General features: G+C 39.1%; 3 protein-coding genes across 4 annotated transcripts in view; all 3 read right to left on the bottom strand.

Moving 5' to 3' along the window:
- LOC117481744 (E3 ubiquitin-protein ligase TRIM39-like) overlaps nucleotides 1-25870 on the bottom strand; it is a 108530-nt gene that overhangs the window by 36522 nt on the left and 46138 nt on the right. The gene's annotated exons all lie outside the window — the stretch shown is intronic.
- On the bottom strand, nucleotides 5189-13326 carry LOC117481750 (E3 ubiquitin-protein ligase TRIM39-like). Of its 2 annotated transcripts, none has more exons than XM_034129633.1 (2): nucleotides 13181-13326; nucleotides 5189-7449 (listed from the first exon to the last, which is right to left on the bottom strand). In XM_034129633.1, the coding sequence occupies exon 2, from the start codon at nucleotides 7445-7447 to the stop codon at nucleotides 5795-5797; it is 1653 nt and encodes a 550-aa protein (XP_033985524.1). In that variant the 5' UTR covers nucleotides 7448-7449; nucleotides 13181-13326; the 3' UTR covers nucleotides 5189-5794. The 2 variants fall into 2 exon arrangements, with proteins under 2 accessions (XP_033985524.1, XP_033985525.1); XM_034129634.1 differs by lacking the exon at nucleotides 13181-13326 and adding an exon at nucleotides 12232-12373.
- Nucleotides 16913-19935, bottom strand: LOC117481742 (E3 ubiquitin-protein ligase TRIM39-like). Its single transcript, XM_034129617.1, has 2 exons — nucleotides 19724-19935; nucleotides 16913-19123 (listed from the first exon to the last, which is right to left on the bottom strand). The coding sequence occupies exon 2, from the start codon at nucleotides 19119-19121 to the stop codon at nucleotides 17484-17486; it is 1638 nt and encodes a 545-aa protein (XP_033985508.1). The 5' UTR covers nucleotides 19122-19123; nucleotides 19724-19935; the 3' UTR covers nucleotides 16913-17483.

The raw sequence follows: 25870 nt of genomic DNA on the forward strand, positions 1-25870 counted from the left end.
GTTGACTTACTGTTTTATATTGTGTAAGTGAAGTGTCTGAGTGATTAGGTTCAGACTTGTGAAGTTCACTGTTTTATGGTCTTGATCTTTGAATGTATATTTGGTTGAGATAATTTGGAGTTGCTGTATGTGCAAAACTTGATTGCAAATGTCTTCTTGGGACAATAAACTGTGCCATATAATATGGTATCAACGAGCCAAACTGGGTGCTAACAGGCCATGTGTGATCTAACTTCTAGATTGCTCCACAAGTGTGGGTTGGAAGTGCGGGAAGCAGGGGATTCAAATGTAGTCAGACAGGCAGACTGAAGCAGTGCAATGTTTTATTGTAAATTAGTTTACGGCAGATGCAAGTAGGCAAACAGGCAGGCAGGTGAACGGGTAACGGGTAGATAGACAATATGCAGGGAGGTAAGCAGGTTCTGGTCCAGGATCGGGTGACAGAAGTTCAAAAGCAAAAACTCAAGACAGCTATATAGCAGCTGGAATGAAATGACAAAGAAAAAAGGATCTTGACCGGTACATGTAGTGAGTGGCTGATGAGAGAAGTGAGAAAAGGTGAGCAGGGGAATGATGAAGTCTGGTGAAAAAGTCTGAGGGCATCAGATCGCTCGAGGATGGCAGGTCTAGGGAGAAAGTTCATGGCCTGGGAGGTGAGCAGGGGCTTGAGACAGGGACAGATCGTAAAGCAGAGGGCAGGGGATGAGAGAGTGTGGCTGGAGGAAGGGACTTGGAGGCAAACTGTGACCATTTTTTGATCCTGAGGGTGACATTCTAACACCAATAAATAAAAAATAAAACAATGTTTTAATTTGTCTTACATTTGGGTTAAATATTGTCATTTAAATAACTATTATCATTTTTATTAATAATGAATAACAATACATTTCTTAAAGAAAACAGTTATTAATATGTTTTTCTGACATTAACTTTTTCATCCCATATTTAAACTATGCTGCATTCGTGGGAACTAGGAAGTCCCATTTTTGAGTTGGAAAAAGCCGATGAATAGCCTTCAAGTTCTTTGTTAGAAATACAGATTTATTTTCTTTTTTTGTTCAAATCAAATCAAATATTTTCAATACTACTATGGGTCTTAAGCCCTATTGTATTTGTAGTTGTATCTTCTTGCTGTCTTGTGGTTATGTATCCGTGGGAATTAGTATAACTTCAAGTTGGAGTTTTCCCATTTCCGGGGTCTTTTGAACGCAGCATATCTGACTTGAAGCAATTAGCGCGAAAAAAAAGCGCCATAGAGACTGAAGTCAGTTGGAAGGATTGTCGGTGGAAAACTGTGCAAAAGTGGAGTCGCGGTAAGTTTTAAATGAAATGATAAACATGACTTTCTGCTGGCAATCGGTATTTTACTAATCGATATGCTCAGTGGAGCTAACTCCAGTTAAGCTAATATTCTCAGTTGGAGCTAACTCCAGATCTTTAAGCTAATATTTTCAGTTGGAGCTAACGTCAGTTAAGCTAATATTCTCAGTTGCAGCTAACTCCAGTTAAGATAATATTCTCAGTTGTTATGCCGTGATATTTGCTACAAACTGAAAATCCAACAGGTAGCCTACTGAAGTAAAGAGAGTCCCTTCACACTGGAATCATTTTTTTTATCCCCCAGCAATATCTGCCCCCCCCCTACCTCACTGACCTCCTCACCCCTTACCAACCCCAACGGTCCCTCAGATCGACCTCAGCCGGTCTTCTATCCATCCCTAAACCCAAACTCCGCAGCTTTGGGGACATGTTTTATTATTATGATTAGTAATGTAGACAACGTACCTTCATCAAATGTACAAAAAGCAGCCAGTAAAGGAGTAGATCAGAGCTGCAGCATCTACGTCATAAAAGGAGACCAGACTAGTGATGGCAGTGTGAGACTGAAGCTTCGATACATGCTTCAAACCCCTGGACTACAATTCCATAGAAGCAGTGCTTCGAAGCTTGCTTCAAATCACGTGACATATGACGTCCGAATCAGCAACTGCTTCATTGCCTGAATGAATCACTTGACTGGTTCGCGGTCCAATTACGCGATTCAATGCACTGCCTCGTCTTGATTCTGACAGGTGACAGGTTGAAATATTTTACACTTTATAACCGCTCTAAACAATGCGCAATGTGTGGGTTGTTGCTGTTGAGTTGTTGTTGGTATTGCATTTGTATTGGATCATTATAGAGCAAGCCAGGAAGAAAGATAGGTCGTTCTGGCTCGGGAAACACTTCAAAATGTGGAGAAGTTGTGAACGAAAAGGACAATGACGAGTATCCAAAAAAACGTTTGTCAGTCTAAAGAATGGATACCTAATTTTGAGTTATTTAGACTTAAACTTAAGTTTCATGTCTTGTTACATAAGAACAGATCATATTTGTTAAGTGTTATTATGGGAGAATTACTATTCGTGTGGTAGCCTACTAGTGCCTTATTAGGCCCATATTGAGCAGAGCATATTGAGACCAAAGCTCATGTACAACAACTTCCTTACTTTCAATAAATAAGCACAAATTAGAGGGTTGTTGAGGAAACACTCTGAACTAATGGCCTATTACTTGCAGAATATGGTCATGTAGAATAAGGCATTAATAAGTGTTTTATAATGACTAATATAGAGCCAATATACTGCTAATATGTATGTTTATGAACAACTAGTTGATGGTGAATTTGTGTACCTTAAAGTGGACCTATCATGCTATATTTGAATAATATAGTGTAGGACCATACCTATATAAGGCATATTTATACTTTTTTTTTTTCAAAATACCAAACAGATCATGCATTTTAGCCATGCCTCATTTTGCTCAATTTGACCATTTCTAGCTCTGGGCAGATTCAGTGAGAACAGCACCATCTACTGGCCTGGCATATGTACTACAGCGTCTCCAGCGCTTTCGAACGGCAATGGCCGTGGCTGTCTCCTGATTGGTGGAGTTGGCCCAATAACCGTAGCGCCACCGTCCTGACGTCAGGACAGTGTTCAAATCTGGATCAGTTTTGATCAGATCCGTTGCAGCCCCTTTTTTAGAGATTTGGCTATGGAGGAAAATAGAGAGGGTTGTGTTTTCTGACACTTGGTGAGTTCCCTGGAACACCGGGGACACATATTAATGTATAAAAGACGTACAAAAGTGCATTTTGCATGATAGGTCCCCTTTAATATAAAGTGTTACCGGAAACTGTTTACCCATTCAAATCACAGACCAGTTTAGTCAAATTGAATTGTTACAGGTCTACGTGTTGCAGGGAGCTTTGATAGTCTGGTCATTTGCTGTCCCCACATCTGGACCAATTACCAAAAAGCTTTGCCAAGATGAGTTTAGAATACAAACTCTGCGTCTGATAATCGCTAATGATACATAACCAATGCAATGTGTGCTTATTGAAAGTAGGACGAAAAACATGTTGTAATACTGTTTGCAGTCTATAGAGGCCTACACTTCCTTTATCGTTCAGACATCTCCAAACAAACCAGTTGTTAAATGTCAGTGAACTGATGCCAAAGTTAATGCCCCACCCTGAGGCTGAGTTTCCACAGAGGAAAGTTGTCTGATGGCTGCATCAATCAAAATGCATAGGCTATAGTATATTATTTATTCAGACAGAGGAGAATCAAAATATTATGTTGCTTTGTAAAACATTGTATCAGCTGCAGAGACAGTGTTTAGCAGAGTCTCTAAACCTGATGAACTCAGTTAGTTTTAGGTTCCTTTTGAGAGAAACCAATGTGTCTTATCCCTCTCAACTACTACCTGTTACTGCATCTCTTTTTAGAGGGATTTTGATTCTCAACTTTCAGAGTTTTCCTGACTTTACATGAGGTGAAGATGTTACTGTACCTACAGATGAGTTTATTTGTGTTAAAGCAAATCACTGAGCTCTGTAGGCACTCTATGACAAGCAGAAGAGTAAGAATACTTTATATCACTTGCTACCCTTAGCCCAAAAAATCTTCCTGGTTAATTAGGATCATTGATGGATGCCTTAGAAAAATGTAAACTGTTGTAACATCAGGCTTATTTTTTACCTCCAACTAAAATCTCTTGAAAAGACATATGCAGGTAGCATGGTCATAGTTGAACTATTACATTGACCACCATTTGAAAAACCCATTTGTCCTTGGTCAACATGAGAGGTTATCCTGTACATGTTTGTCACAAACTGTGTCTCCTCATATATCAGTGTTTGGTTTACAGTACAGTGACTCCATGCTGATCTCTCCTTTGTGTTGTGCTCCATCCAGTGGACACTCTGTGCCAGAACACCAGGAAGTAGTGGAAGTGTGTTACTGTAGTACAACAACAACAACACAATGAACTCAGTGCTGAGGTCTATATGGTATTATCCTGTTAAACTTGCATTAAATACCACAGTACTATTTTTGCAATACCATTTCTTGACTATTTTTAAATCTGGCTCAAAAGGCCTTATACAAATGTGAGGAGATGTTTCATGCATCACTTTGAGCAACAAATAAAACAGCAGTTATAGTTGTTTAGAATCTAAAATCAGCTAAAATGTAATCCTGCTGACCTTAACATATACTGAGTTTTGAGCCACTGCAATATAAAATAAAATAAAAGGCTATTTGCCATGTTTTTAAAAAATCTTGCCTGATTTATAGATTGGTTTTGATCCTTGACATACGGAAACCCATCAAGTTTTCCTATTGTGTTTTTAAGACTTGTTTCCTGTCATCTGAAATAACACTGAACACATTACTCACACAAACAACAAAGACCAGTGACCTTGAAATTAGTATATTTGTATTTTTTATTTAAAATTGTGCTTATCAAGAACGTTATCTTGGATGAAAGACAACATATTTAATCGTTTCTCATTGAGTTCTTGTTTAATTCAGTGATTATAAAAATGTGCTGGGAGGGAAATAATTTGATAAGGCATTTTTTCAAAGTATAAGAAAAGGAGGGTTTCGTGTATGCATGATGAGTTAAAACTTCAGACCTTGTGTTCAATATTTACAGATATATATCCAATATCCAATCACTGATAGTGGAAACAAACCTTTCATCCAACAAGCTCTTCACACAAAAATAAATCAACTTATATTTTTTTTAATTGTGAATTAGCCTCAGGAAATGTGTCATGAAATACAACTGATGTGTAAACCAGGCTTTCCTGTTCAGTGTTTAGTGCTGGAGTCCCTGCTTTCTCAGACCAAACATCTAGTTTACTGTTTTCTTAACTCACAATCACATATTTACAGATGTCTTTGATTCATACGCCTTTTTACCAGTAATCAATATAAAACCTGGCATGTAAATATACAAGTTAACAGTTATTAACCAAACCATTTTAAACACAAATGAGGATTTATCATATTATTTAGCTTCATTTAACTTTTTCTAGCAGTATAACTATTACACATACACATATACAGTAGAGGCACGTAATAGGCCTTTCTCTTTAATGAAGCTTTACAACAATTGATTATAAAACATTTAATGTTATCAATTCTAACTGACACATTTGGTGTCATTAGAAACAACCTTCTTTTTTTTTAAAGTTACAATTAATCTGTAGCTTTATCCAACGTTCATATAGATATTCTCCACATGTGTTACGATAAAGTGTTGAAGAGATCATGATTTGATTGTTGAATAGATTAAATCATCCACGTAAGTGTTGTATACAGAATCTAAACCATATGTAAATCAATCACCACATTAAACTTATTTTGTAGAAAATAAGATGGAAACTATACAGTTTTGACTCTAAATATCGATGTTTGTTGAATGAATGAAAACAAATCAACACATTAAATAAGATGAGTGATTAGTTGACAGGTGAGATGATCAGAGGTGCAGAGTTTTTACGTCCACATTTAACACCAGGGCGGAAGAATGGGTAGAGTTTCTCAGTGAAGGAGCAGCCAGTAAAGGAGTAGATCAGAGCTGCAGCATCTACGTCATAAAAGGAGACCCGACCCTCCTCATAATCCACAAACACCCCCACCTTCTGAGGCCGAGACTTCAGAGAAAGAAGGACTGACGGACCAGCAAGAGCTTTGTACTCATTTCCATTTCTCAACAATATCGTCCAGAAACCATCTTCAGGACTCGGTGAGATTCCTCCCTTCCTGTTGATCGACCCTCTGGCCACTCCTAAATCCCAGTCGGTCTTTCCTTTAACTTGAACCTCAAAGTAAAATCTGCCTGAAGAGAAACTCTGCTTTCCTAAAACACAAGTACATTTAGAAAATCTCTCAGGGTTGTCTGGGATATTCTTTTCAACATCACTATCCCGGACTTGTTTCCCATCACCAGAAAGGTTGAGATCAGGATGTGCTGTATTAGGATCAAGAGTCACATCCACTGCGTACTTCTGGACCCTCTTCAGCTCAGCTTCAAGCAGCTTCTTCATCTCTTGGCTGAGTGTCTGCTCCAGCTGAACCACAGCTCTCACCACAGTCCCTTCATATGATGATAGAGGGATGCTGACCTTTGTCCAGTCCTTAGTGGGTGATGGGTGTTGGATGTTTAGGGACTGGAAACCCTGGAGAACGTGGAGGTGGTCTTCAGACCGTGAGAGATGCTCCGCCACAGAGCTTCTCTTCTTCAGCTGAGAGATTTCCTGTTCCAGCTCTTTGATGAAGTCTTCAGCCCATTTCATTCTCATGTTCTGCTTGTCTACTATTGTTTGGATGAACTCATTCAGGTTTCTCTCAACAGACTCCTTCAGAGCAGTGAAGACCTGAAAACCTTTTGCTTTTTCTCTGTCTGCTTCTTTCTTACTGAGGTCCACTGAGTGTTTGATCTCCTGAATCTTCAGTTGTCTCTTCTGGATCATTTCCTGAATTCTAGCCTCTTTCTTTCCCAGCGCTGCCTTTTTACCTTCATATCCTTCTTTCAGAGGAACCACATCATGCATCTTGTGGTCTAAAACAGTGCAGAGCATGCAGACACATGTCTGGTCGGTCTTACAGAACAGCTCCAGAGGTTTATCGTGCTTCGGACACATCCTGTCTTCCAGGTTCTCCACAGGGTCGATCAGCTGATGTCTTTTCAGACCTGACTTTGTCAGATGAGGCTCCAGGTGAGTCTCACAGTAGGAGGTCAGACACACCAGGCAGGACTTCAGGGCCTTCAGTTTGGTTTCAGTGCAGACGTCACAGAAAACCTTTCCTGGTTTGAATACTTGTTGCTCTGAGCTGCTGCTGCTGCTGCTGCTGCTGGCTTTCTGTTGAGCCGACTGTCTGAACTGAGCGACCATCTCAGAGATGAAAGTGTTAATGTGAAGCTCAGGTCTTGTGTTGAACTCTTTTTTACACATGGGACACTGGTACTTGTCACTTATATCCCAGTGTTCAGTGATGCAGTCTTTACAGAAGTTGTGTCCACATGGTATAGCGACTGGATCAGCGAACACATCCAGACAGATGGAGCAGAGAAACTGATCTTCAGATGGCAGGTAGCTTGCAGCAGCCATATCTACACACATGAGAAAGAAAATAGGAACATTTGAAACATAAATCATCAATTCATAATATATATTGTTTTAAAGAAAGAAGTTTGATAATTTGTAACAAGCCATGAGCAACCGTGACCATTTAACTCTGACAGGTTCAAGCATGCAACTCTGGCTAACAGCAATGAAAATACATGTTTTGTCGATCATTTTTCTATTGAAAAATAACACTGCTTACTGTTTGACCATAATTATTCATTTCCTCTAGCTGCTTCACATCAAAAGACTCCAACTGTTTCTCTAATGGAAATATTTTATTTTGAAACAGCTAGAGGAAATGGGTAAAAGCTTTATGTAGGAAGTGATCAGCAAAAAGTAATAAGAGCAGGAGAGCACGGCTGAAGTCGAATAGTCCATTTAGCTTAGGAACCTTCCTAACGGAGTGAAATTACCCGGAAGTCCCTCAGTGGCAGCCATGATAAGTGCCGTTCAAATTCTCTAGATCAGGGGTTTTCAAAGTGTGGGAAGGTGAGCCTCCCCTCAGAGAACATATGAACAGCCGCGCCCCCCCTCCCAATTATTATTGCTATTATTATTATTATTATTATTATTGTTGTTATTACATTGCATTTCAAAGAGGTCCAGTAAGAGAACATGTCATTAAATGCTCTGTTTTCGCTGTCTACCTTCCGCCATTTGAAATTATTCCGACTGTTTCTCTCCTCTTGTCTCGTCTCTGTGAGTGTTTGAATCTATTGTGCTGACTCACTGACTGCACCGATTTGATTGGCTGAGTAGCGTCACCTCCTTAAAACATTAAACAATCACTTTTTAAAACCTTTTTATCTTTATGTTTTAAACATATTGTATAAAACTCCTCCACTACTTGGACTATTCCTTGCACCCCTCTAGAATAAGCCCGAATGGTCTCAACCATATTGCATCAGTAATAACGTGCACTTGTTGACTTGTTATAACAAGATCGCAAGGACACTGGTAGCGATCGTACAATTGAGTGTTGTTCAGTTTGTGTGTTGTGGAACATGCGTGTCCGTGCATGAAAATATACCACACACCCAATTACAATAGCATGTTCAATTCACTACCCTGGAAGTTAATAAAGTTGTTAAAGTTGGAACAGCCTGTGGACAGCCGTTCTTCCTTGCATGTCAGTCGCCGACACCTTCTTACAGAGGACAGGCACATCTAGCTGCAGCACGACCCGTATATTTTCGCACGCCGTGTTCTCAACACATATCTTTTAAACATTTTTAACATTTTCAACATCGTGGATACATCCTTATATGCTCCCGGCAACACACTGAACGTCAACTTTATCTCCTTATTACACTCACCCCTACTTTAGTGGGAACAATGAGTCTGCGTCTTTGATGCACACAGGAATAAACGCAGATCATCCTCTGGCTGCAGCCTTGACCGGCACTTCCTTTGATCAGAGTCAATGCGGAAAACCCGCACTCACACAGGTAGGTGGAGGTGAAGGGAGTGAGCACTTTAACAGCCTTTTTGGCGAGGTGGGGGAACTCGGTCTCCACAGACAGGCAAAAGTGTGCAAATGTCACTTTACTCGTCTTTTTCTCGTTATTATTTTTTCTCACGCTGCGCCTCCCCTGAAGCTCTCTGGCGCCCCCCAGGGGAGGCGCGCCTCACACTTTGAAAACCGCTGCTCTAGATGATAGGAAAGGAGGTTTCAAACTTCCTTTATAATCTCCTTTAGTTTAGGAACCACTGGACCTCCCTAACCTAAAGGAGAGGAGAAAATGCTGCCCCACAATGCCTTGCAGCCGCAGCATTTGCCGTCACACAACAGTCGGCCGCTCACGGAAACAACCGATTATGACCGAGAAATTATATCATGAAAGTTACGGTGCTTATTAAGCATTTTAAAACGTATGTGGTAACTTGCCAAAGTGCTTTGTTTTGAACGTTCATCAGTATTATAATCAAAAAGAGAAATATGAACGTTAGTTTTTACTGAAATGATCAAATAAAGTCAACATTTCACAGTCTTTACTGAGCTGTGTGGGGTTTGTTCAACTTTTAAAAGATGTTTGAATGGTGATATACACAGTGATAGATGTTAAGGACTAACGTTTATAATAAATACATTTGTATTGATTTTAAGATCTTTTCATACAATCATACGTATTGGGATCATTTGTATTAATGTGGACCGGAGGGAGAGGGTGACGAGCATAAGTTTCACTTTCCTTTTTAATTTCAATTCCAACTTTGGTCATGAAGAATATGTTTCTCTGTTGTCCCCGTTCATAACGCATAAAACAACAGCATCAGAGCACGGTGCAGAGTCTCTAGATGAGTTTACAGTAGTCCCTCGTTCTTATTATACATTCATGTTGTAGTCCGCTGTATAGAAAACTGTAGTTTCCATAGTTTCCCCACAGCAGCAGGCGCACATTTATGACGTCCGCTGGCGCATCATAAACACGTCGGATAGTGAAAGTGCAGTCGGATTCTCTAAAGTACCGCAGTCTCTTCTCCTAAATCCTTTTGAATTCTCCTATCCACTATCCCTTAACCCCATGACGTTTCACTCACAGGTCAAGGAATAGATGATAGGATTAGACGTTAGGAGCTGAATTTTGGATTATCCGACCGCAACCCAGAAGTGAATCAAAACTCCTCACCACAGAGATTCAGTTACAAGTAATGTTGTAGTCGAGACAACCTTATCCGAGTCCATGATGAGTACTGTAGATATATCACTGTGAAATCATTTGACAGTGAGGGGAATACTTCCGGTTTTATTATGAAAACTTTGAGACCGGAAATACAGTTTTCACCCCGTGAGGGTTGACGCCAACTTTACATGAATGCTGTGGGGAAAGACGTAGTATATTAACGTTCTCCTGAGGAGACCTCAAATAATCTTCGTAATATCTATCAAACTATAGATCCTACACATCCATTGGACGTGGATTCTAAAAGTACAATATACTGTATCTACTCTAAATCAGAAATCTATATACAATCAAATAAACTAAAGGCCTTTTAGACATTGAATATGTAACATTAGTGGTCAAGATAACAAGGAAGAAGAGTGTTTTATCTCAGGCAGCATCCCTTATGGATCATTATGGCATTTTGTTGCCTGAATTAAAGCAATCATATTATCCTGTTCTCACTTTTTCCTCGTGAGATATTGGGTCTCGATTGATGAGGTTGTTGCCTAAAGGCCCGGACACACCAGCCCGATTTTGGGAGTCAGAGGCCGTCAGAGGCCGTCAGAGGCCGTCAGAGGCCGTCGGGCATTCGCGGCGCCCTACTCAGGTTTGTGTGTCCCGCACCGTCAACATGTTGACCGCGGGAGATCAGAGAAAGTCGGGACAAGCAATCACTCTGATTGGCTGTTCACACTACCGCTGCCTGCTGGTAAGGACAGTTATTGCCACTCGTCGACTGAAGTATTTGCGGTGTGTTCGTAGGCGGGCGGCGTAGCCGACGCAGGCGACGTAGCTGACGTAAAAGTCGGGAAAAGTCGGGACGCCTTCGGTACGTGTTCTTTGGTCTCAGGTGGGTGTGTAGCGGCCTTAATGCTGAAACATAACAACATGTTAAATGTCCTCATTGCGCCAAGAAAAAAAGAGACAGTAGAGAATGATATCTGCCAGTGATTGAACCACTTAAATCAAGGTTACTTTACATTAAGTTGCAAAATATATTAAAATATTTCTTAGTTACTCAAATATATAAAACAATTTACCTGAGGAAATCTCTGTGCAAACATCTCTGTATCTTATTCACAATATTATTGTTGTTGTTGTAATATCACTGATATTTAGTTTTTCTCTTTGAAACTTATAAATTCAAGAATTCCATAAAAATACAATCCATAATTCAGATTATGTACCAACATGAATTATTATTATTATTGTAGTTATTATTAGTAGTAGTGTTATTAGTATTATGATAAAAGGGAGGGAGGCGTGTGGCTCGTGGCTCAGTGGATAGAGCCTTGGTATGGGGTCAGATGGTCACAGGTTCAAACCCCACTGCAGTCAGCATGTCGTTGTGTCCCTGTGCAAGACACTTCACCCCAAATTGCTCCTTTGGGGATTGTCCACAGTATTGAGTATGTAAGTCGCTTTGGATAAAAGCATCTAACAAGTAACATGTAATGTAATATAATATTGTATTATAATAATAATAATATATTTTATTACATTTTTGTAATCATTATTATTTAATAATAATAATAATATTTTAGCAGAATTGGTAAACACTATTTTTAGGTTTTTATATTAAAAGCAGAACCTCTTTACTTCCTGTATTAGTCTTTTATTTTATATTATATTATGATGTATCTAGTCTATATTGTGTTGAATTGTTGGAGGAGCCTGATCTCTATGGTTTCCCTTACCAAAGCTGTGCTGTATCGAGTGTGCATTTCACAAATCTCACAGATCAGATCTGATCTGAGATCACTCAGAAACACTTTGACTTCCTGTTGCTGACGGCTGTTTGTCCCGCAGCTCCCCGGCAAAACAGGCCGAAACTCACTCAGCCAGTCCAACATCTACCAGCATCAACATTCTTCAAATGCCAACTGCTGCCATAGAGAAGACCCCACCCTGAGTCCTGAAGCTTATTTGTACCTTTAGGAGATTGTGTCCAATATGTCTGACATATCCCATACAAATCGAATCGTTTTTTAAAATGTTATACTTTTGAGTACATGCAGCAACAATTGCACAAAAGGTGTAGCAAGATTGTCTTCAAACAAAAAAATACAGTTATAGTTAAATATTGACAGCTCTACTCACCCTTGTAGCAGAGACCCTGATGTGTAGTTGAATAAGAGCGGACGACTGGATGAGTTTAATATTTATTTATGGAGAAACAGAATTGTCTCCACTGTCGAAACACTACTGCAAAACTTGCATGCCTTGAGTTTGATTTTAGGATTATGATAGGTTGCACTTCCAGTTTTGCCCCACCTCTTACTGCAGCTCTTTTGGTTAGGTTTTATCTTCCTCATGTTTAGACATTATTAACCCTTGTGTTGTGTTCGAAAGCTGTTACTGTTCATGGTGTTCGCGGGTCAATTTTGTTTTAATGTAAATATTAATGATAATATTGTAGCGTGTCCAAGTTAATAGTTATTTCAGTTATCAGATGTGCACAGTTTAGTACATTTGTAAAGTTATTTAGGCAATGTTGTTGGTGGGAGTTAGGGAGACCGCCCCTTCCAGGTGTGTGTGTGCGTTTTCCGGTGTGTGTGTGTAGGGAGTACGAGACGGTAGGAGTTGTGTTCGAGTGTGGGGAAAAGTCATAATGAGTGTTATACTATTGATTGGCTCTGTAAGGCGTGGCTGTGGCCGTCAATACCATAAAATAAAGAGAACGTTTTCGACATTGAAGGCTCATGATCTGTGATCTTGAATAGCGGTGAACGCTACAATATCAACAGGCTCGTGCTTGGCCCACTGGTATTGTTTGTTTATTTATTTTGAAAATTAACTAGCAACGCCGTGCTGTCATATAGCAACTGCTAAGCTACTGCAGCAAAAAGATCATGGCGCCGCCCATGCTCACAATCACATGTTTACAGATGTCTTTGATTCATAAGCCATTTTACCAGTAATCAATATAAAACCTGGCATGTAAATATACAAGTTACAGTTATTATATTACAGCAACATAAAAGGTTTAGCAAGATTGTCTTCAAACAAAAAAATACAGTTATAGTTAAATATTGACAGCTCTACTCACCCTTGTAGCAGAGACCCTGATGTGTAGTTGAGTAAGAGCTGACGACTGTATGAGTTTAATATTTATTTATAGAGAAACAGAATTGTCTCCACTGTCGAAACACTACTTCAAGACTTGCAGACCTTGAGTTTGATTTAAGGATTATGAAATGTTGCCCTTCCAGTTTTGCCCCGCCTCTGACTGCAGCTCTTTTGGTTAGGTTTTATCTTCCTCATGTTTAGACATTATTAAAGTGACATACACATTTTCCCTGGCTAAAAAGCAAAAGGGGATACTGTTCCAGTTTATATTTGAAGTTTTTAATATGTGAATTTCTGATTCCAATGTGTGTACTGGTCATTTAAAAAAAAGAAGGAAACTGTTTACCGATTGAAATCACAGACAAGTTTAGTCGACTTGTATTGTTACAGGTCTACGTGTTGCAGGGAGCTTTGATATTTTGATCATTTGCTGTCCCCACATCTGGACCAATTACCAAAAAGCTTTGCCAACTAGATGAGTTTAGAATACAAACTCTGAGTCTGATAATCGCTAATGATACATAACCAATGCAATGTGTGCTTATTGAAAGTAGGACGAAACACATGTTGTAATACTGTTTGCAGTCTATACAGGTCTAAAACTTCCTTTATCGTTCAGACATCTCCAAACAAACCAGTTGTTAAAGGTAGGGTAGGTAAGTTTGAGAAACTGGCTGGAGATACACTTTTTGTTATATTCCATGGAATGCTCTTAACATCCCGATAGCAATGAATATCTTAAGTGCTTTGACAAAAAATCCATAAAAAAATGTCATCTGTGGAAGCCGTAGTACTGCAAAAAGCACGACCAATTATCTGAGCCGGCCCGGCTAAAATAACTGGATGGCCTACCTGCCTGTCAGCCTTCCATCTGTGCACAAACTTATCTCGTGCCCTCATTGGTCATGTGCGCGTTCGTGTGTGTTGGAGGAGGGGCTCTGTAAGGAAGTCTGAAGGAAGTGGCAGATTTTCTCCGGTTGTGTATTTTCTAATTCTAGCGATCTCGAGCCGGTTTCTCAAACTTACCTACCCTACCTTTAAATGTCAGTGAACTGATGCCAAAGTTAATGCCCCGCCCAGAGGCCTGAGGCTGAGTTTCCACAGAGGACAGTTGTCTGATGGCTGCATCAATCAAAATGCATAGGCTATAGTATATTATTTATTCAGAAAGAGGAGAATCGAAATATTATGTTGCTTTGTAAAACATTGTTAACAATATCAGCTGTAGAGACAGTTGCGTAACAAGGTTGTGATTGGCCCCGGTGCAAATATTGTTTTGGGCCCCACCCCCCCTCATCGCCCCAAACATAAGCGCACGCTGATGCGCTCACACACGCACGGACATACACAACCACTCAGAAGCGCCACATGCATAGGCTATCAACAACAGCCTGCCCTGGCCTCAGACCACCACAGCCTGACAACGGCACAGCGAACTAAGAAGAGGATTAAACCTGTTTCCTTGATGTTTGTCTCTGGGGAATGGGCCGGTAGGCCTACATACATGTAGACCGGTTGCTATAATATAGCTTTTGATCTTGGCGTCGGGGGCCTCAATAGCGCCATAGAGTCCCCTATCGGTTGGGGCCCTTGGGGGAACTGTTGGACCACCGCCGGGCACAGCCAAATCCAGCCTCTCCTCCTGGCTGGCTGGAGAAGAGGGTTGCACAGCCACGGATACAGCTTCACTTGTGCAGCTAGATGGCAATGATGGTGGTGAGGCAGGTGAGCTATTGTTAGCCTCCGGCTCCGGCTGCCGCTGCACGTCAACATTGCTACGTAACGTTAGCGCTCGATTTCGAGGACGATGTAAGACAAAAAAAACGGTCTAATTTTGTCAGTTTAGTTATTACATCTTCTTGTTCTCTCTTTTCCTTTCTCTTTTGAGCGCTGCTCTTGTGCTTTGGTTTGCTGGAAATTATAAATGTAAGCTATTACATTTTTTATAATGCTACCGAACTTGCTGCTGCTAGCTACAGTACAGTTCAGGTTGATTAAACGGTTCGCTCGTCACGCAAGGTATCACATGGCATGAAAGGGAGCAAGGTCATTGGACAGACAAATTACAAATTAATTTAGGTTGCTTGGTTACTTTGAAGACTGCGTGAACCGGTCAATGACATTGGGGCCCCAAAAAATATATATTAAAAAAAAATATTAAAAAAAAATATTAAAAAGAATATCTAAAAAGAATATCTAAAAAAAAGAATTTGAATTATTATTATTATTTATTTATTTTTGCATAGGCCCCTGGCCGGCTCTGGGCCCCGGTGCGTTGCACCAGCTGCACCGTCGATAGTTACGCCACTGTGTAGAGATAGTGTTTAGCAGAGTCTCTGTAGAGAAAACCTGATGAACTCAGTTAGTTTTAGGTTCCTTTTGAGAGAAACCAATGTGTCTTATCCCTCTCAACTACTACCTGTTACTGCAGCAGAGGGATTTTGATTCTCAACTTTCAGAGTTTTCCTGACTTTACATGAGGTGAAGATGTTACTGTACCTATAGATGAGTTTATTTTGTTAAAGCGAATCACTGAGCTCTGTAGTAGGCACTCTATGAGAAGCAGAAGAGTAAGAATACTTTATATCACTTGCTACCCTTAGCCCAAAAAATCTTCCTGGTTAATTAGGATCACTTATGGATGCCTTTAAGCATTTTTAGGGTTGTTAGAAAAATGTAAACTGTTGAAACATCAGGCTTATTATTTGCCTCCAACTAAAATCTCTTGACAAAGACATATGCAGGTAGCATGGTCATTGTTGAACTATTACATTGACCACCATTTGAAAAACCCATTTGTCCTTGGTCAACATGAGAGGTTATCCTGTACATGTTTGTCACAAACTGTGTCTCCTCATATATCAGTGTTTGGTTTACAGTACAGTGACTCCATGCTTATCTCTCCTTTGTGTTGTGCTCCATCCAGTGGACACTCTGTGCCAGAACACCAGGAAGTGGTGGAAGTGTGTTACTGTAGTGTAGTACAACAACAAAAACACAATGAACTCTGATGAGGTCTATATGGTATTATCCTGTTAAACTTGCATTAAATACCACAGTACTATTTTTGCAATACCATTTCTTGACTATTTTTAAATCTGGCTCAAAAGGCCTTATAAAAATGTGAGGAGATGTTTTATGCATCACTTTGAGCAACAAATAAAACAGCAGTTATGGTTGTTTAGAATCTAAAATCAGCTCAAATGTAATCCTGCTTACCTTAACATATACTGAGTTTTGAACCACTGAAATAAAAAATAAAATAAAAGGCTGATTTATAGATTGGTTTTGATCCTTGACATACGGAAACCCATCAAGTTTTCCTTTTGTGTTTTTAAGACTTGTTTCCTGTCATCTGAAATAACACTGAACACATTCCTCACACAAAAAACAAATGTCTTTAAAGCTCGGTTGGATGCTACTCAATCGGAAGCTGTTGGTACCTGTTCATGTGGATAGTTATGTACATTGTAATCCCTGTAATGATGCTGTATGAAGTCCTTTTTGTTGTTCTGTTTATGTTTTAATGTTTCATGTGGAACCTACTTGAGCAGGTCTCCCTTGAAAAAGAGATCAATGATCTCAATGGGATACACCTGGATAAATAACGGTTTGAAATGAAATGAAATGAAAGACCAGTGACCTTGAAATTATTATATTTGTATTTTTAAAAAAGTATAAGAAAAAGAGGGTTTCGTGTATGCATGATGAGTTAAAACTTCAGACCTTGTGTTCAACATGCAGTTTATTTTAATGTGTTTAACTCACAATCACATATTTACAGATGTTTTTGATATACAAGTTAACAGTTATTAACCAAACTGTTTTTATTTATTTTATGTCATATTATTTAGCTTCATTTACCTATACTATTACACATATTGTATTTTGTAGACACTACAGGCATGTAATAGGCTTTTCTCTTAAATGACCCTTTATGACACAATATTAAACATTTATTTTGCTTATTGATTCAAACTTCAGCTTTACAGATGTGGTGTCTTTGGAAACAATGGCTCTTTCTTGAAGTTAAAGTAATTATCTGTGGCTTTATAAAAACTGTAATACATATATTCTCCATATGTGTTAGAGTAAGGTTTGATGAGATAATTGTTGAGTAAATGAATGCTTCCAATAATCTGTTTTATGTAATGGGATACATAAAGAATCTTAAGAATGAAGTAAATCAATCACCACAGTAAACTTATTATGTAGAAAATAAAATGGAAACTATACAGTTCTGACTAAATCAACACATGAAATAAGACGAGTGATTAGGTGACTCAGACAGGAGAGATGATCAGAGGAGCAGCATTTTTACGGCAGTATGTAAGTCCAGGACAGAAGTATGGGTAGAGTTTCTCAGTGAAGGAGCAGCCAGTAAAGGAGTAGATAAGTGCTGCAGCATCTACATCATAAAAGGAGACCAGACCCTCCTCATAATCCACAAACACCCCCACCTTCTGAGGCTGAGACTTCAGAGAGAGATGGGCTGACGGAGCATCTTGAGCTTTGTACTTATTTCCGTTTCTCAAACATATAGTCCAGTAACCATGTTCTGGGCTCAGTGTGATATCTCCCTTCCTCTTGATCGACTCTCTGGCCACTCCTAAATACCATTCAGTCTTTCCTTTAACTTGAACCTCAAAGTAAAATCTGCCTGAAGAGAAACTCTGCTTTCCTAAAACACAATCACAATCAGAAAATCTCTCTCGGTTGTTTGGGAGATTCTTTTCGACATCACTATATTCAATTCTTTTGTTATCATCAGACAGGATGAGACAGGGATGTGCTGTACGCGGATCAAGAGTCACATTTACAGCATATTTCTGGATCCTCTTCAGCTCAGCTTCAAGCAGCTTCTTCATCTCTTTACTGAACGTCTCCTCCACCTGAGCCACAGCCTTTACCACCGTCCCCTCATATACCGCTGGGGTGAAGCTGAATTTTCTCAAGTCCTTGGAGGGTTGTCGGTGTTGAATGTTTAGGGACTTGACACTTTGAAGAAAATGCAGGTGGTCTTCAGAGCGTGTGACCTGCTCCACCTCAGAGCTTCTCTTCTTCAGCTCAGAGATTTCTTGTTCCAGCTCTTTGATTAAAACTTCAGCCTTTTTTTCAGTTGTTTTCTGCTTCTCTTTGATCGTGTTGATGAGATTGGCCTGGCCTCTCTCAACAGACTTCTTCAGAGCAGTGAAGACCTGAACTCCTTCTGCTACCTCTCTGTCTGCTTCTTTCTCACTGAGGTCCACTGAGTGTTTGATCTCCTGAATCTTCAGTTGTCTCTTTTGGATCATCTGCTGAGTTTCAGCCTCTGTCTTCCCCAACTCGGCCTTCTCCCCTTCATATCCTTCTTTCAGAGGAACCACATCATGCATCTTGTGGTCTAAAACAGTGCAGAGCATACAGACACATGTCTGGTCTTTCTTACAGAACAGCTCCAGAGGTTTATCGTGCTTCGGACACATCCTGTCTTCCAGGTTCTCCACAGGGTCGATCAGCTGATGTCTTTTCAGACCTGACATTTTCAGGTGAGGCTCCAGGTGAGTCTCACAGTAGGAGGTCAGACACACCAGGCAGGACTTCAGGGCCTTCAGTTTGGTTTCAGTGCAGACATCACAGGGAACTTCTGCTGGTTTGAAGACTTGTTGCTCTGAGCTGCTGCTGCTGGCTTTCTGTTGAGCCGACTGTCTGAACTGAGCGACCATCTCAGAGATGAAAGTGTTAACGTGCAGCTCAGGTCTTGTGTTGAACTCTTTTTTACACATGGGACACTGGCACCTGTCACTTCTATCCCAGTGTTCAGTGATGCAGTCTTTACAGAAGTTGTGTCCACATGGTATAGTGACTGGATCAGTGAGCAAATCCAGACAGATGGAGCAAAGAAACTGATCTTCAGATAGCAGGTAGCTTGCAGCAGCCATATCTACACACATGTGAACGAAAAGAAAAAACATTTGAAACATCAATCATCAATTCATATTATATATTGTTTTAAAGAAAGAAGTTTGATAACTTGTAACAAGCCATGAGCAACTGTGATCATTTAACTCTGACAGGGTCAAGCATGCAACTCTGGCAAAACAGCATTGAAAATACATGTTTTGTCGATGATTTTTCTATTGAAAAATAACACTGCTCTTCTTACTGTTTGACCATAATTATTCATTTCCTCCAGCTGCTTCACATTAAAAGCCTCCAACTGTTTCTCTAATGGAAATATTTTATTTTGAAACAGCTAGAGGAAATGGGTAAAAGCTTTATGTAGGAAGTGATCAGCAAAATGTAATAATAGCAGGAAAGCAGAAGTGAATCAAAACGCCTCACCACAGAGATTCAGTTACAAGTTACTAAAGTACTTAGAGCTGATACAAAGAGACTGTTTAAGCTGTTTAAAGTGGACTCTATATGTTGTGTTGTTAGAGAAAAACAAGCTGGACATAAAGGGTGGAGTTTTCGTCTGAGTAGAGCTGAAGTTGTGTTAATCCTGCTTGTTGAAAGTGTAAATATAATCTGCTGTACTCACCAGTGTTTGACAGAGACTCTGCTGTGTTGTTGAGAAAGATCTGATGAACTCAGTTTGTATTTTCTTTAGACAGAAACAGAGACTAGTCTCGACTGCAGTGTGGCTGCCTCTCTGACTAACATAACTCTCGTTTCCTGAGTGTGTCGTGTAAGCTCTCCTCTTTCCAGTGTAGCTCCTCCTCTCACTGTCTGCTGGTTTGTTCCCTCCCTCTGATCTGCATGGGTATTGAGAAATACCAGGTTTTCTCTGATAGTTATGGAGCAAAGGTTCTGCTTTACAGGTGGGAGGGATGAGGTGTGTCAAAAGCTGTTTAAACTAAAATCTCTGGACAAAGAAATATGCAGGTAGCATGGTCATAGTTGAACTATTACATTGACCACCATTGGAAAAAACTATTTCTCCTTGGTCAACACGAGAGGTTATCCTGTACATGTTTGTCACAAACTGTGTCTCCTCATATATCAGTGTTTGGTTTACAGTACAGTGACTCCATGCTTATCTCTCCGTTGTGTTGTGCTCCATCCAGTGGACACTAAACCATAACACCAGGAAGTAGTCGTGTGTTACTGTAGTGTAGTACAAAAAGCAAAAACACAATGAACGCAGTGCTGAGGTCTATAAGGTATTGTCCTGTTAAACTTGCATTAAATACCACAGTTCTATTTTTGCAATACCTTTTATTGACTATTTTTAAATCTGGCTCAAAAGGCAATGTGAGGAGATTTTTCATGCATATCTTTGAGCAACAAATAAAACAGCAATTATGGTTGTTTAGATTCTAAAATCAGCTAAAATGTAATCCTGCTGGCCTTAAGATACATACATATACTGAGCTTTGAACCACTGAAATATAAATAAAATAATAATAATAATAATTAATTAATTTTGCCTGATTTATAGATTGGTTTTGATCCTTGGCATACGGAAACCCATCAAGTGTTCCTATTGTGTTTTTAAGACTTGTTTCCTGTCATCTGAGATAACACTGAACACATTACTCACACAAACAACAAAGACCAGTGACCTTGAAATTAGTATATATTTTTATTTATTTAAAATTGTGCTTGTGAAGATTGTTATCTTGGATGAAAGACAAAATATTTAATCTGTTTCACATTGAGTTCTTGATTAGTTCAATGATTATAAAAATGTGCTGGGAGGGAAATCATTTGAAAAGGCATTTTTTCAAAGTACAACAAAAGGAGGGTTTAATGTATGTGTAGGAGCCGCATTTAAGTTTATTTTGTTTTGATTGATTTGGAACCTTTATTAATACATTTTTCTGTTTCAGTGAGAGGTGCGCTTTGCTCAGGTGAAGGGGGCGGGGCTAAATCTTTAAGTTGGAGGTGCAGTGTGTGACGGGAGGGCAGCAGGCAGCAGCAATACCGTCATTGACACACAGACGCAGCCTTATGTTTACCCAAAAGACGGATTATTAGGATCTGTTTAAAACCTCTTAAACCCCACGGACCCGCCGAAGGGGCCGAAATCACAACATCTGCAAGCAAAAGTGTCTGAGGGCTTCTTAAGATTTAATAAACTATGAATGTGTCATATCTATGTAACGGGAAGAAACTCAGCCAACTGATATTTCTATTGTATATATTATACATCAAAAAATTATTGATAATCCATAATTCCATTTTTATGCAAAAATCGGAGAAGAAAGATTAGCTGCTAATGGTAGCCACCAGAGGCTAGCGCAGCTTCCGGTTTTTCTACGTGTCACTATCACTCCTTATTTGGTAACCTGTGTGTGTATGGGGAACTTTCCCTCGATTCCATTGGCTCTGACGGTTAGAAAGAGATGTCAATCATCAAAATCGACCAAGATAGAGATAGGTCAAATCCACCTAAATGACCCCAGAAGTGTTTTTTTTTTGCTAAATCTCTCTAAAAAGGTCAAATGTCACTTGTTTTGCATCAATCTTGATACAGGGTACTGTACTTATTATATGTTGTACTTTGGATTCCTAAAGCTTTTAGTCTTTTACCATCATCCAAGGGTAGTTTTCACTATAAGTAAAACATTATTTTTGGATGGACACTATAATTTACAGTGTTTTACTATGTTCAATCTGAATTTTCTTTAAAATAAAAAACATCTATATTGATTCTGACTTTTCTACATCCAACTCACAGGTTTATCATTACTTTGAGAAAAAAGATTATTAATTTTCCCCTTTTAGAAGTGTAGTTAAGGTAATTTGTTCTGGAAATGTGGGGGGGGGGGGGGGGGTGGTGCTATTGGATCGCCGGAGCTGTAGATTAATATTAACATGCTTATTGTAGTTGTAAGTGCACTGCCTTGCGGTCTGTAGCACCATCCTTGATGGAGCATATGTGTGGGCTGGACCTGTATTTTACAGGAAAGGACTACTACCATGGAAACCAAACAATGGTGTAGCTGTATTACAGTCCTGAGTAAATCTGATTTTGTCAGAAATCGGGAGAAATGCGGGAGAAATATGACCCCGGGAGGAAACCGGGAGAGGGCTATGAAATCGGGAGTCTCCCGCAAAAATCGGGAGGGTTGGCAAGTATGGTTACACGTTAACGTCACAGTCATATCTGAAGAACGAACCCAAACCTTGTTCTTTTTATTAATTGTATTACCAAATTGGTATCAAATAAATAGTAAGCATTGGTAACACCAATGCTGATAAAGTAAACTATTTTATTTGAGTATTTGTGTCTGGGAGAAGGTACTGTACCCAGTTCCTATGTTCGACAGTTATAGGCTGGGCTTTCTTGTACAAGAGAATAAAATAAAAAAATCAATATGGACCATTACTGAATAATTATCCTTACATCATGTTATACAATGCACCTAATATATGGCATTTTGAAACATGATGTGCAACAATTTTTACTGTAATTTCTCTGCATTTTGTTGTTAACTAAGATGATGTTATGATTTATTTTTTGTTAGTATGCACGTGGACGCTTTGGACATACCTGGAGAAGGAAGAAATGGGTCTTCGGAATGATGGGAGTTAAAGACCAAAGGCGGAGACTAGTGTTGAAACTAGTGGAGAAACGATCAAGATGCCACCTTGTCCCTCTGATTAGACGGCATGTTAAGTCAGGAAGTAGCATTATTAGTGATGAGTTGAGGGCATACAGTACAGGAGAGTGCTGAGTAACATGGGGTACAACCACTACACCAGGGGTACTCAAACTTTTTTATTAAAGGTCCACTTGTGAACTTTATACAAGGTCACTGGTCCGGATCAATGCCAGTAAAGTCACCGGAGTTTGAGAAGCCCTGCACTACACCATAAACCACAGCAGGTGGTTTGTGAACCCCCAGACTGGCAGTCATATCCAACATATAGAAAGAGCTTGGTCGACCGTCAAAGGACATGTCCGTAGACTGAGAGGAAACCGTACAGAGAGTTTGTTGGAGGAACACCTCAAGGTTCTTGAATGGTCATCTTGGCTTGGCTCTGCTCACCCTGATGGACTGCTTGGACGCTTGTTCAAGGATATACACAAAGCCTTTCCAGTCTGAGTGCCATTATGTCTTACCAAGTCTTTCATTTATGTCTGAGCAAAGCTTTTATGTTTAAATATGTGTATCAGTCATACTAAATAGTAATTATTTTGAGTCCTGATTTTCTTCATGTGTGAATAATATGTTTTGCTTGGTTCTGTTGCATCTTACTTTGCATTTCATGTGAAAAATGTGTATTAGGTAAGCGTGAATGTTATAACTCATTCATAAATGGACATGTGTATTCAACTTAAAAACAACGCACCCTTTCAGTAGTTATAAATGTTAGTGACTCACCAATAGATGGTGATGTGTTTCACACTTTACAATAAGGCTCCCTTTTACCAATTATAAATGGTAGTAACTCATTCATACATGGTCATAAGAGATGCCAAGAAACATCAAGATGGAAGGGGGGGGGGGGGAATCAACTCAGTGAACAACAGATACCAAGGATGCTGGCTGATGAAGAAGATGAAGTAAGCTAAGTAGCCAATATAAGGCTTAGCAGTACAGATAAATGTGGGCTCACTATTTGGCAAGCAACCGGCCACAGTTGCCCTGTTTATCTCATGTCTTATAAAAGCTTATTAATGATTTATAAAGTGTTCACAACCTAATTAATAAATGAATTACAAACTATTCATAAACCCTTTATAAGGGTAGTCTTATTGTAAAGTGGTACCACTTTTTTAAATGACTGCTGCCTTAAAACTTTGTCTGGTACGAATACAGTTCTTGTATATGTCGAGATACTTAAAAACAAATAAAGCACAGCTATGTAAGATGCATTTGAAAGAAGAAATTGAATTTCCTCGGTCACATCAACAGAACTAAATTATTCACATTTCTATAAAACAAAGTAAAAAAACACAGAAAGATCTGACAGGAAAAGTAAAGTTGTTTTGATGCTGAGCTCTAACCAACATGTCGGTATCTTGGCCTTGTCATCTTGATCGAGGCAAAAAAGAAACAGGATCTATCAAAATTGTGAGGTAAATTAAATGAACTTTTAATATTTACACAATTTTTTATTATTGCACTTCATTTATTTAATGTTGAGAAAAATCTGGTACAAGTGTTCATACACTGTTTATCACTGTATTTCATGAAAATTCAGCAACGAAACTGAACGAAAACTTCACACATATACCTGATTAAAAAGATTATTGTTCTTGTGCAGCTTTCGTATTAAGGAACAATTAATTTAACTTTTATAGTACTGACTTTTCACATGATGAATAGCAGATGAAAAGCAGCAAAAATAATTACTGATACACTGTTATATCTGAAAATTGTATTTCCCTTTCACATGGTGAAAAGCAGATGACCACTAAAGGTGCTATAATGACTGTAACTGTCATATATCCTTGAGTTTTCACACAAACGCAAAAACACAACATCTCCGACCTCTAGAAACAGCGTTGCACCATTTGCAGATGACCCAAAAAGAGACGTCTGATATTGATGTGCACGACAAACTCTCTCTCCGTTCTTGAACAACACAGCACATGAAGGATGTGAAGGATGTCCGTCAGCACCAATGTAGAGCTCCTCTCACTGGTGCAATGAAAGCACCTGGGACATTTTTTGTCAGTCATTTTATTGTTTTATACTGAATTCAAGTTTTTTAATTTGCACATAATTGGGAATGAGCCTGTTCAAAACTTAATTAAATCATTTAGATCAGAGGTCAGTGAAAATAGGTCAATGTCAACAAAATAATTGTCATCTACTTGTTCAAACATTAATGACAGTGAGATAAAGTGACGTCAATGAGGCTGTTCATCAGGTGATATGATAAAAGATTTACCAGAAACCAAAGTTAGATTGGTTAATAATTAAGACATTTTCTCTCTTTGCTTCCTCAATAAATCCAGTACAGTGACAAAGTCTGACTTTTAAAGAACAATCAATGTTATAAAACATCTACAGGCAGGAAGTAGCAGTCTTATGTGTGCTTTATCTGATCTTCACAACAACCTCAATTTTCCTAACTGACAGTAAACAGTCATGAAGTTTGACTTCATGACTGTTTGTTTTTGTCTGTTTGACTTTGTCATGTTTTGAACATGACAAAGTGTAAAGCTTTTCAGCTGAAAAAAGAGTGACTGTGTTCATAGAGCCTGAGACTTTTGCATTTAAAAGTATTGCTTGTTCGTACAGTTGTATGTTTGAGCTTCACTGTGCTGAATGATTTATGTGCAGAGTTTGACCCCTGAAGGCTGTTACTTCTGCTCTGAAATTGAATATATTTGTTACATATTAATAGATTTTTAGATTTTATGATTTGATTTCGGATTTTACCAAACACTAATTATTCAAAGTAGAGTATTTCATTTGATATACGGTAATACTAAGGAGGCAGAGGCCTATATGATGATATACTGTTTGACATTATTGATATTAAAAACGTGATTTGTTTTCCATGTCATGCGTGCGTTTTTCTTATCAGAAAGTGAAGTTCTTTATTTGTAAGCTCCAAAACCTAATTTTTCCCTCAATGGCCTTTGTGCCCTGAAAAAAGTGTGTGACACCAAAGGCCAAATGGCCTTGCCCCTAAAATGACGAAATTCCAAGCCTGGACATAAGACAATACAATACAATACAATACAAAGGGGCTTTATTGGCATGACCACATATTACACATA

This window comes from Trematomus bernacchii, unplaced genomic scaffold, assembly GCF_902827165.1.
Source record: "Trematomus bernacchii unplaced genomic scaffold, fTreBer1.1, whole genome shotgun sequence".
Classification (NCBI taxonomy): Eukaryota; Metazoa; Chordata; class Actinopteri; order Perciformes; family Nototheniidae; genus Trematomus; species Trematomus bernacchii.

Excerpts from the sequence above, each read along its gene's own strand:
- LOC117481750 (XM_034129633.1), bottom strand. The coding sequence starts at position 7,447 with ATGGCTGCTGCAAGCTACCTGCCATCTGAAGATCAGTTTCTCTGCTCC.
- LOC117481742 (XM_034129617.1), bottom strand. The coding sequence starts at position 19,121 with ATGGCTGCTGCAAGCTACCTGCTATCTGAAGATCAGTTTCTTTGCTCC.